General features: G+C 49.6%; 1 protein-coding gene across 4 annotated transcripts in view; it reads left to right on the top strand.

Moving 5' to 3' along the window:
- LOC115476354 (serine/threonine-protein phosphatase 4 regulatory subunit 1-like) overlaps positions 1-12918 on the top strand; it is a 92122-nt gene that overhangs the window by 72451 nt on the left and 6753 nt on the right. For all 4 annotated transcript variants that reach the window (XM_030212679.1, XM_030212681.1, XM_030212680.1 and 1 more), the window contains 2 exons: positions 3998-4132; positions 4713-4854. In XM_030212679.1, coding sequence (XP_030068539.1) covers positions 3998-4132; positions 4713-4854 — 277 coding nt within the window. The remainder of the gene's footprint in view (positions 1-3997; positions 4133-4712; positions 4855-12918) is intronic.

Genomic DNA, 12918 nt, shown 5'->3' on the forward strand with positions numbered 1-12918 from the left:
CTCTGGAATTCATAGGAGCTCTGCTGAATGCCCAGACGGCTCAGGCCTACCTTCCCGAAGCGAGGGCCACCAATCTCCTGGCCCTGGCTTCGCAGACCAGAGCGTCTCAGCAGATCACAGCTCGGCAGATGTTGAGACTTCTGGGTCATATGGCCTCCACAGTTCATGTGACTCCCATGGCTCGTCTTCACATGAGATCTGCTCAATGGACCCTAGCTTCCCAGTGGTTCCAAGCCACCGGGAATCTAGAAGATGTCATCCGCCTCTCCACCAGTTGCCGCACTTCACTGCTCTGGTGGACCATCCGGACCAATTTGACACTGGGACGTCCATTTCAAATTCCACAGCCCACGAAAGTGTTGACGACGGATGCATCTCGCCTGGGGTGGGGAGCTCATGTCGATGGGCTTCACACCCAGGGTCTGTGGTCCCTCCAGGAAAAGGATCTGCAGATCAACCTCCTGGAGCTCCGAGCGATCTGGAACGCACTGAAGGCTTTCAGAGATCGGCTTTCCTGCCAAATTATCCAAATTCGGACAGACAATCAGGTTGCAATGTATTACGTCAACAAGCAGGGGGGCACCGGATCTCGCCCCCTGTGTCAGGAGGCCGTCGGGATGTGGCGTTGGGCGTGTCGGTTCGGCATGCTCCTCCAAGCCACGTACCTGGCAGGCGTAAACAACAGTCTGGCCGACAGACTGAGCAGAGTCATGCAACCGCACGAGTGGTCGCTCCACGCCAGAGTGGTACGCAAGATCTTCCGAGAGTGGGGCACCCCCTCGGTGGACCTTTTCGCCTCTCAGACCAACCACAAGCTGCCTCTGTTCTGTTCCAGACTTCAGGCACACGGCAGGCTAGCGTCGGACGCTTTTCTCCTCCATTGGGGGACCGGCCTCCTGTATGCTTATCCTCCCATACCTTTGGTGGGGAAGACCTTACTGAAGCTCAAGCAAGACCGCGGCACCATGATTCTGATAGCGCCCTTTTGGCCCCGTCAGATCTGGTTCCCTCTTCTTCTGGAGTTGTCCTCCGGGGAACCGTGGAGATTGGAATGTTTTCCGACTCTCATCTCGCAGAACGACGGAGCGTTGCTGCACCCCAACCTTCAGTCCCTGGCTCTCACGGCCTGGATGTTGAGGGCGTAGACTTCACTGCGTTGGGTCTGTCTGAGGGTGTCTCCCGGGTCTTGCTTGCCTCTAGGAAGGATTCCACTAAAAAGAGTTACTTTTTCAAGTGGAGGAGGTTTGTCGTGTGGTGTGAGAGCAAGGCCCTAGAACCTCGTTCTTGCCCTGCACAGAACCTGCTTGAATACCTTCTGCACTTATCAGAGTCTGGCCTCAAGACCAACTCAGTAAGGAATCACCTTAGTGCGATTAGTGCTTACCATTATCGTGTGGAAGGTAAAGCCATCTCTGGAGAGCCTTTAGTCGTTCGATTCATGAGAGGCTTGCTTTTGTCAAAGCCCCCTATCAAGCCTCCTACTGTGTCATGGGATCTCAACGTCGTCCTCACCCAGCTGATGAAACCTCCTTTTGAGCCACTGAATACCTGCCATCTGAAGTACTTGACCTGAATGGTCATTTTCTTGGTGGCAGTTACTTCCGCTCGTAGGGTCAGTGAGCTTCAAGCCCTAGTAGCTCATGCTCCATATACCAAATTTCATCACAACAGAGTAGTGCTCCGTACCCACCCAAAGTTCCTGCCGAAGGTGGTGTCGGAGTTCCATCTTAACCAGTCAATTGTCTTGCCAACATTCTTTCCCAGGCCGCATACCCGCCCTGCTGAACGTCAGTTGCACACATTGGACTGCAAGAGAGCATTGGCCTTCTACTTGGAGCGGACACAGCCCAACAGACAGTCCGCCCAATTGTTTATTTCTTTCGACCCTAACAGGCTAGGGGTCGCTGTCGGGAAACGCACCATCTCCAATTGGCTAGCAGATTGCATTTCCTTCACTTACGCCCAGGCTGGGCTGACTCTTGAGGGTCATGTCAAGGCTCATAGTGTCAGAGCCATGGCAGCGTCGGTGGCCCACTTGAAGTCAGCCACTATTGAAGAGATCTGCAAGGCTGCGACGTGGTCATCTGTCCACACATTCACATCTCATTACTGCCTCCCCAGTCGGTTCGGGCAGTCGGTGCTGCAGAATCTGTTTGGGGTGTAAATCCAACTCCACCCTCCAGGACCCGAATTTATTCTGGTCAGGCTGCACTCTCAGTTAGTTGTTCTTCGTAGGTCAATTTCTGTTGTACCCTCGCCGTTGCGAGGTTCAATTGACCTGGGTTCTTGTTTTGAGTGAGCCTGAGAGCTAGGGATACCCCAGTCGTGAGAACAAGCAGCCTGCTTGTCCTCAGAGAAAGTGAATGATACATACCTGTAGCAGGTGTTCTCCGAGGACAGCAGGCTGATTGTTCTCACCTACCCTCCCTCCTCCCCTTTGGAGTTGTGTGTTTCATCTTTTGCTAGTCATTCAACTGGCGGGAGCGGTCGCGCACGGGCGGGAAGACGGCCGCGCATGCGCGGTGGGCGTGCCCTGCGTGCCGACCGTCCCGCGAAGCTTTTTTCCGGTTGGTGGGGGCTGCCGCGAACGTCACCCAGTCGTGAGAACAATCAGCCTGCTGTCCTCGGAGAACACCTGCTACAGGTATGTATCATTCACTTTCCTGTGGGGCTACAGATTTCTCGATGCACGTGGATTCCTTTGGAGATGTATGAAAAACGAACATTGAAAAATGAAAAAAAAATGTTTAAATGGAAGGTTTTTGCCAATGATGAAGATTAGATTGTAGTGATCACACCTAGCTCTATAAATCTGTGGATTTGGAGCTCTTTGAGGCTTTTCCTTCATTTTTTAATATACATCTCTGATTTTGAGTGGATTATTTTGTTAGGAAGTTATCGTTATTGATTTTTGTGAATACACACCCATATTTTGATATTGTAGTCTAAAATGAAACATACATATTATGATTTACAATGTTATAGATCATGACTAGATTTTTGAAGCAAAACAACACAAACTCATTCATAAGGAAAGGTAGATGTCTGCTTGATTCCCCTTCTTCAAACTTCAATAAAAATCTATAGCAAAGTTGATAGGATTATGCTTGAACTCCTGGTACTAAAGTGAATGTGATTTGTTTATTTCATCAATTTAGCTGTTCCAATCCAGTTGAAATGGCTGTGATTCACTCAGCAACAACTAGCATGCATTCAGAGAAATACACTGTTGTACTCAACAACTCAATTTTGGATTTCATGGCCTCTTAGTGTCGACATACTCGCATGTTTCGCCTACACGGCCTTTTCAGGAGACTAGACAAACCAGAATAATTTCCAATATGCTCACGGACATCTCTGGACTAGTAGTTACCTCACCAGGGCTCACAATCCCAGAGTCAACCAGCAGGAAATCCAGGAATTGAGTTGTTGAGTACAGCAGCTTATTTCTCTGAATGCATGTTGGTTGTTGCTGAGTGAGTCACAGCCATGTGGACTGTATTGGAACAGCTAAGTTGATGAAATAAACAATCACGTTCACTTTAGTACTAGGAGTTCAAGTGTAATCCTATCAACTTTGTTACGGATTTTTATTGATATTTGAAGAAGGGGAATCAAGTGGACATTTACCTTTTGTTATATATGTGTTTGTGTTGTTTTGTTTCAAGAATTTAGTCGTGATATATACAGTGTAAATCAAAACATATATGTTTCATTTTAGAGACATTTTTTGTCTAGGATTGATCTTCAGCCAGCTAGTTAGGAAAATGTATTTTAAAGTAACTGATATTACTAAAGTTTGATATTTTGATGTTAGTTGATTTCTGTAATATTTTCTTGATAGTTAATGAATATCTATGAGTGGGGTAGCATGCTTGCAACTCTCTCGCTCATATTTATATTTCTTAGGATGTCCTGAAAACCTGACTTGTTGATCGTGGGAACTAATACTGCTGATGGGGTTAACAACTTAAGTCTTGTCTTCTCGTTCTTGCAGGTGGTAGCAGTACTTGATAAATTCTATACAAATGGTGAAAATGAATTGGGACTAAACTTCATCAATGAACTCATAGTGCGATTCCGTCACTCTTCCAAATGGGTTGGAAGACAGGCATTTGCCTTCATATGTCAGGTTGGTGTGACTTCCGTTGTTGCTGCTGCTTAACATCTTCTGATCAGTTTTGAAGTCAGATCAGCTTCTTCCTATTTAATGTAGATTATTCTCATTCTGTAGTGCCTGGGCCCTTTCTGGCAGGGTCCTCATAACATGCCACAGCTTCTGTGGGGTCATTATAAAGGAATAATTCATGTTACACTGTAGGGGTAGAGTGGGAAATAAGAATGTGATTTACCTTTTTTTTTTTTTGGGGGGGGGGGGGGGTGCTGTTTATTTTCCTTATAAGAAGGCGCTTATTAATAAGTGATACAACATAGAACTGAATGTGCAGTACACCGTATTCAGGCCCTGACTTTCAGCTTTGTATCTGACTAGGCTTAGCATTAGAATCAGATACCACACTTATACTTCCAGTATAAAACCATCTTCTCATGTTTATTTCATTTATGTCACACCAGATCTAAAATCTTTTGGTTATGTTGGGTGATGGCAAAATATAGAAAGGAATAATAATTCTGTTTGCTAAGAATGTCCTGATCACAGGAGTAAAATGTAGCTTTTTTTTTTTTTTTGTTGCTGCCCCTACTCTTCACAGCTAGTGATAGAAGAGGAATGTATGCCTGTGGAGCAGTTTGTCATGCACTTGCTTCCCAGTCTTTTAAGTCTTGCTGCTGATCCCGTGCCCAATGTTCGAGTCCTACTGGCCAAGGCTCTAAGGCGAACTCTTCTGGAAAGAGGTAATTTCCCAAGCTCTCTGCATATAATTATTACTTTACCGTTTCTTTTTTTGTGAAGAGAGGGAAGGCATATCCTTGCAGTAGTAAAGTGCAGCCTGGTGGGATGTTATGTGTGAGAGGAATATAGAGACTCATTTTCAAAGCACATAGACTTAAATAGGTTACTATTGGGCTCATTTTCAAAAGAGAAAAACGTCCAAAAAGTGGCATAAATCTGCATTTGGACGTTTTTCTTACCATAATGTCCAAATTGGCATTTTCAAAACCAATTTTTAGACGTTTTTCTATGAAGTCCACCAGAAGTGCGTTCAGATCACAAGGGGGCGTGTCATGGGTGTGTTAAGGGTAGCATTTGGGCATTCCTAACACTTTTTCAGCCATAATGGAACAGAACAAAGCCGTCCAAGACTAACACCAAGACGTTTTGAGCTAGACCTGTTTTTATTTATTTATTTGTTGCATTTGTATCCCACATTTTCCCACCTGTTTGCAGGCTCAATGTGGCTTACATTATGCCGTAATGGTGATCGCCAATTCCGGAATGAGAAATACAAAGTGGTATTGCATTAAAGTTCATAAGTGACAAAGTAAATGAAGCAGTCAAGTATAGAGAGTTCATTTCCGGAATGAGAAATAAAGTGGTATTGCGTTAAAGTTCATTAGTGACAAAGTAAATGAAGCAGTCAAGTATAGAGAGTTCGGTTTTGTCCAGTTCTGGTATAAGTTTTGTTGTGTGCTATTTAGGATGGATCATTGTGGTATGCCTTTTTGAACAGGTTGGTTTTTAGTGATTTTCGGAAGTTTGTTCGGTCGTGCATTTTTTTATGACTTTTGGTAGTGCATTCCATAGTTTATAATGAATAAGGCACAACAAGGTGCCCTAAATGACCAGATGACCACTGGAAGGAATCAGGGGTGACTTCCCCTTACTCCCTCAGTGGCCACTAACTCGCTTCTATCCCCCAAAAATGTGATTAAAAACATTACTTGCCAGCCTGTATGCCAACCTCAGATGTTATACTCGGGTCCATTAGAACACATGCAGGTCCCTGGAATAGTCAAGTGGTGGGTGCAGTGCACTGCAGACAGGTGTACCCAGGCCCATACCTCTCCCTACCTGTTACATCTGTGGAGGAAACTGTGAGCCCTCCAAAACTCACCAGAAACCCACTGTACCCACATATAGGTGTCCCCTTCACACATAAGGGCTATGGTAGTGGTGTACAGTTGGGGGTAGGGGGTTTTGGGGAGCTCAGCAGACAAGATAAGGGAGCAGTGGTGAGATGTGTACCTGGGTGCATTTTATGAAGTCCACTGCAGTGTCCCCTAGGGTGCCCTATTGATTTCCTGGGATGTCTGAGGGACCAGTCTACTAAAACTTCTGGTTCCTCCTACATTCCAATGGCTCGCTTTTGTGCGTTTTGCACTTGGATGTTTTTTTGTTTGAAAATGGACCAAAAAACAAAACATCCAAATCACAAAACCTTGTTCAAAACAGTATTTTCGAAAACAAAAGATAGACGTTTTTCTTTTTTGAAAATGACCTTCTTTGCTTTTCAGATGTTGGATGTTTTTTTGCAAAACATCCAAAGTCGGACTTAGATGTCATATCGAAAATGCCTCTCCATGTAACTTTGTAAGTCTATGCTATGGTCTACTCAGCCCTGTATATTTGTACCTGCCTGGTGTGTGCCTCCAGATCTTATTCATTATATAGTCTCCTCCCTTCCTTCCTTAACCTTTCACCAAGGTGCTTTTTTATTTCTGTACCAGCTTTGCTTGAATTCTAAAGAAACAAAAAAAACGTTTTCAGAAGATACTTTTCTTTTTGGGAATTACGCATCAGCTGTGATTATTGTCTGTAAAGTATTTCTTTTTACTGAAAGATGTGGAGGTTTTTTTCAAAGCACTTATACTTGCAAAGTTATATAGAGGTTCATTTTCAAAGCACTCGACTTATAAAGTTATATAGAGCGTATTTTCTATATGACATGTAAGTTGGACTTTGGACGTTTTGTGCTAAAATTCCCAAAACCAAATAGCAAATGTAACCATTTTCGAAAAAAGAAAAAGTCTATCTTTTTTTGTTGTTGTTGTTGAAAATACCATTTCGAGCAAGGTTTTTTGCGTTTATAGGCCGTTTTCTTAAAAACCCCACATAAGTTAAAAATGCACAAAATCAAGCCATTGAGATGTAGGAGGGGCCAGCATTTTTAGCAGACTGGTCCCCCAGACATTCCAGGAGAGCAACGGGGAAACCTAGGGGGCACTGCTGTGGACTTCATATAAATGCTCCCAGGTACACATCTCACTGTTGCTTCCTTATCATGTCTGCTGAGCCCTCCAAAACCAACTACCCCTAACTGTACACAACTACAATAGCTCTTCTGAGTGAAGGGGCACCTATGTTTGGGTACAGTGGGGTTTTAATGAGTTTTGGAGGGCTCACAGTTTCCACCACAAGTGTAACAGGTAGGGGGAGGTATGGGCCTGGGTCCATCTGTCTGCAGTGCACTGCACCCACCACGACTACGCCAGGGACGTTCATGCTGCTCTATTGGATCTAGCGGTAACATCTGAGGCTGTCATAGAGGCTGGTGAGTACTATTTTTATTCTTATTGTTTGGGGTTGGAGGGGGGGGGGGGAGCAAGGGAGGGGTCATCCCTGAATCCCTCCAGTGGTTATCTGGTCATAATAGGGCACCTTTTGTACCTTATTCATTAGAAAAACAGGTCTAGACCAAAATATTGAAGTTTTCACCCTAGACATTTTGGCTTTGTTCCATTATGGCTGTAAAACGTCCAATGTTAGACACACCCTAATCCCGTCTTTGAAATACCCTGACATGCCCCCTTGTGATTTGGACACATTGCAGATGAATTGCATAGATAAGTGTCTGTAAAATAGATTCTCCGAGGACAAGCAGGCTGCTTGTTCTCACTGATGGGTGACGTCCACGGCAGCCCCTCCAATCGGAAACTTCACTAGCAAAGGCCTTTGCTAGTCCTCGCGCGCTCCTGCGCACCGCGCATGCGCGGTCGTCTTCCCGCCCGAACCGACTCGTGTTCGTCAGTCTTCTTTTGTCCGCGCTCGGTACGGTCGTGTTTCGCCGTGTCGGGCCCCGCAAAGTCGACCTCGCGCGTTCGTCGTGTGTTTTTCGAAAAGAAAAAAAAATTTCTAATCCTTTCGGTGTGGGGAAAGACTCTTGGTCTTTTCCCCCCCCCCCCCCCCCCCGCTATTTTCAGCTTTCGCCCCGGTAAGTTTTCTTTCGTCGTCGGGGTAGGCCGCTTTTAGGCCTCGGGTCGAAGTTTTCTTCCCCTTGTTTTTTCAGTGCCTTTTCCGCCATTTCGACTTTGATCTCGCCGGCGTGATTTTTCCGCCCATGACATCGAAGTCTACCAGCGGCTTCAAAAAGTGCACCCAGTGCGCCCGGGTCATCTCGCTCACTGACAGGCACGCGTCGTGTCTTCAGTGCTTAGGGGCTGGGCACCGCCCGCAGGCCTGTAGTCTGTGTTCCCTTTTGCAAAAGCGGACTCAGGTAGCGAGATTGGCCCAATGGAACGTTTTGTTCTCGGGCTCTTCGTCGGCATCGGCACCGGGGGTATCGAGTGCATCGACGTCTTCAGCGTCCAGAGCTTCATCCTCGGCCGCCAGTGCATCGAGTGCATCGAGGCATCGGCCCTCTGCATCGGCGCCGAGACATCGGATAGCTGCATCAACGTCGGTGGTACCGGGACCTCGTCTGCTGATGTCGTCGGACGGTGGTGCTTCGTCTGGAGTGCAGGTGAGGGCTGTCCATTCCCCTGCTGGTGGCGGTGAGCCTTCGGGTGGGTCTCCCCCTACCCTGAGGGATCCTGCGGTACAGCCCCCCCCCCCCGAGACCGACCTCCTTCGGCCTCGGCCCCGAGGAAGCGACGACTGGATTCTACGTCCTCCTCGTCGGTGCCGGGAAGCTCCGGTGACGTGCTTCGTTCCAAGAAATCGAAGAAGCATCGTCATCGGTCTCCTTTCCGGGTCGGCACCGAGAGCTCTGGGTCGCCGAGGGAGTCGGCACCCACCAGACATCGGCACCGAGAGGACCGCTCACCCTCTGTTCAGGAGGTGTCGATGCGCTCCACTCTGGACAGCCCGGAACAGCCTCCACGCCCGGAACAGGTTCTGACATCGACGCCTGCATCGACCTCCATGCCTTTCTCTGCAGCCGCTCTGAACGAGAGCCTCCGGGCCGTTCTCCCAGAGATTCTGGGAGAGCTGTTGCGCCCTACCCCTCCGGTACCGGCGGTGCTTGCGCCACCGGTACCGTCGAGCGTGGCGCCGGCTGGCCCATCGCCCGAGGTGAGGTCTCCGGCGTCGGTGCCGCGTGCGGTACCGGCTGCCGTCGCCTCCCAGGAAGGCTCCCCGACTACGTCGGCGGAGGGAGCTTCGCCGATGCGGGCGAGGGAGTCTACCTCTCGACGCCCCCATCGTGGACGTGGCTCCACAGAGTCGAGTCGGGCACGGTTGCAGACACAGGTCCGTGAACTTGTGTCTGACACCGAGGGTGAGGCCTCGTGGGAAGAGGAAGAAGATCCCAGATATTTCTCTGACGAGGAGTCTGAGGGTCTTCCTTCCGATCCCACTCCCTCTCCTGAGAGACAGCTTTCTCCTCCCGAGAGTCTGTTTTTTGCTTCCTTTGTCCGGGAGATGTCTACGGCCATCCCCTTCCCGGTGGTTGTGGAGGACGAGCCCAGGGCTGAAATGTTTGAGCTCCTGGACTATCCTTCTCCACCTAAGGAAGCGTCCACTGTACCCATGCACCATGTCCTAAAAAAGATATTGCTGGCGAACTGGACCAAGCCTTTAACTAATCCCCACATCCCCAAGAAGATCGAGTCCCAGTACCGGATCCATGGGGACCCAGATCTGATGCGCACTCAGTTGCCTCATGATTCTGGAGTTGTGGATCTGGCCCTAAAGAAGGCTAAGAGTTCTAGGGAGCATGCTTCGGCGCCCCCGGGCAAGGACTCTAGAACCTTAGACTCCTTTGGGAGGAAGGCCTACCATTCTTCTATGCTCGTGGCCAAAATTCAGTCCTACCAGCTCTACATGAGCATACACATGCGGAACAATGTGCGGCAGTTGGCGGGCTTGGTTGATGCGCTCCCCCCTGAGCAAGCCAAGCCTTTTCAGGAGGTGGTCAGGCAGCTGAAGGCGTGCAGAAAATTCCTGGCCAGAGGGGTGTATGACACCTTTGATGTTGCGTCCAGGGCCGCTGCTCAAGGTGTGGTGATGCGCAGGCTCTCATGGCTGCGTGCCTCCGACCTGGAGAATAGAATCCAGCAGCGGATTGCGGACTCGCCTTGCCGTGCGGATAACATTTTTGGAGAGAAAGTCGAACAGGTGGTAGAGCAGCTCCACCAGCGGGACACCGCATTCGACAAGTTCTCCCGCCGGCAGCCTTCAGCCTCTACCTCTACAGGTAGAAGATTTTTTGGGGGAAGGAAGACTGTTCCCTACTCTTCTGGCAAGCGTAGGTACAATCCTCCTTCTCGACAGCCTGCGGCCCAGGCTAAGCCCCAGCGCGCTCGCTCTCGTCAGCAGCGTGCGCCTCAGCAAGGCCCCTCGGCTCCCCAGCAAAAGCAAGGGACGAGCTTTTGACTGGCTCCAGCAGAGCATAGCCGCCATCCAAGTGTCAGTGCCGGGCGACCTGCCAGTCGGAGGGAGGTTGAAAGCTTTTCACCAAAGGTGGCCTCTCATAACCTCCGATCAGTGGGTTCTCCAAATAGTCCGGCAAGGATACACCCTCAATTTGGCCTCAAAACCTCCAAATTGTCCACCGGGAGCTCAGTCTTACAGCTTCCAGCACAAGCAGGTACTTGCAGAGGAACTCTCCGCCCTTCTCAGCGCCAATGCGGTCGAGCCAGTGCCATCCGGGCAAGAAGGGCTGGGATTCTATTCCAGGTACTTCCTTGTGGAAAAGAAAACAGGGGGGATGCGTCCCATCCTAGACCTAAGGGCCCTGAATAAATATCTGGTCAAAGAAAAGTTCAGGATGCTTTCCCTGGGCACCCTCCTTCCCATGATTCAGGAAAACGATTGGCTATGCTCTCTGGACTTGAAGGATGCCTACACACACATCCCGATACTGCCAGCTCACAGACAGTATCTGCGATTTCAGCTGGGCACACGTCATTTCCAGTACTGTGTGCTACCCTTTGGGCTTGCCTCTGCGCCCAGGGTGTTCACAAAGTGCTTGGCTGTAGTAGCAGCGGCACTTCGCAGGCTGGGGGTGCACGTGTTCCCATATCTCGACGATTGGCTGGTGAAGAACACATCCGAGGCAGGAGCCCTGCAGTCCATGCAGATGACTATTCGCCTCCTGGAGCTACTGGGGTTTGTGATAAATTATCCAAAGTCCCATCTTCTCCCAGTGCAGAGACTCGAATTCATAGGAGCTCTGCTGGATTCTCGGACGGCTCGCGCCTATCTCCCAGAGACGAGAGCCAACAACTTGTTGTCCCTCGTCTCCCGGGTGCGAGCGTCCCAGCAGATCACAGCTCTGCAGATGTTGAGATTGCTAGGCCACATGGCCTCCACAGTCCATGTGACTCCCATGGCCCGCCTTCACATGAGATCTGCTCAATGGACCCTAGCTTCCCAGTGGTTCCAGGCTGCTGGGGATCTAGAAGACGTAATCCACCTGTCCACGAGTTTTCTCGAATCCCTGTATTGGTGGACGATTTGGTCCAATCTGACTCTGGGATGTCCTTTCCAAATTCCTCAGCCACAAAAAGTGCTGACCACGGATGCGTCTCTCCTGGGCTGGGGAGCACATGTCGATGGGCTTCACACCCAAGGAAGTTGGTCCCTCCAGGAACGCGATCTGCAGATCAATCTTCTGGAGTTGCGAGCGATCTGGAACGCTCTGAAGGCTTTCAGAGATCGGCTGTCCGACCAAATTATCCAAATTCAGACAGACAACCAGGTTGCCATGTACTACGTCAACAAGCAGGGGGGCACCGGATCTCGCCCCCTGTGTCAGGAAGCCGTCAGCATGTGGCTCTGGGCTCGCCGTCACGGCATGGTGCTCCAAGCCACATATCTGGCAGGCGTAAACAACAGTCTGGCCGACAGGTTGAGCAGGATTATGCAACCTCACGAGTGGTCGCTCAATTCCCGTGTAGTGCGACAGATCTTCCAGGTGTGGGGCACCCCCTTGGTAGATCTCTTCGTATCTCGAGCCAACCACAAAGTCCCTCAGTTCTGTTCCAGGCTTCAGGCCCACGGCAGATTGGCATCGGATGCCTTCCTCCTGGACTGGGGGGAGGGTCTGCTGTATGCTTATCCTCCCATACCTCTGGTGGGGAAGACTTTGTTGAAACTCAAGCAAGATCGAGGCACCATGATTCTGATTGCTCCTTTTTGGCCGCGTCAGATCTGGTTCCCTCTTCTTCTGGAGTTGTCCTCCGAAGAACCGTGGAGATTGGAGTGTTTTCCGACCCTCATCACACAGGACGAAGGGGCGCTTCTGCATACCAACCTCCGGTCCCTGGCTCTCACGGCCTGGATGTTGAGAGCGTAGACTTTGCCTCTTTGGGTCTGTCAGAGGGTGTCTCCCACATCTTGCTTGCTTCCAGGAAAGATTCCACTAAGAGGAGTTACTTCTTTCTATGGAGGAGGTTTGCCGTCTGGTGTGACAGCAAGGCCCTAGATCCTCGCTCTTGTCCTACACAGACCCTGCTTGAATACCTTCTGCACTTGTCTAAGTCTGGTCTCAAGACCAACTCCGTAAGGGTTCACCTTAGTGCAATCAGTGCATACCATTACCGTGTGGAAGGTAAGCCGATCTCAGGACAGCCTTTAGTTGTTCGCTTCATGAGAGGTTTGCTTTTGTCAAAGCCCCCTGTCAAGCCTCCTACAGTGTCATGGGATCTCAATGTCGTTCTCACCCAGCTGATGAAACCTCTTTTGAGCCACTGAACTCCTGCCATCTGAAGTACTTGACCTGGATGGTCATTTTCTTGGTGGCAGTTACTTCAGCTCGTAGAGTCAGTGAGCTTCAGGCCCTGGTAGCCCAGGCCCCT

This window comes from Microcaecilia unicolor, chromosome 8, assembly GCF_901765095.1.
Source record: "Microcaecilia unicolor chromosome 8, aMicUni1.1, whole genome shotgun sequence".
Classification (NCBI taxonomy): Eukaryota; Metazoa; Chordata; class Amphibia; order Gymnophiona; family Siphonopidae; genus Microcaecilia; species Microcaecilia unicolor.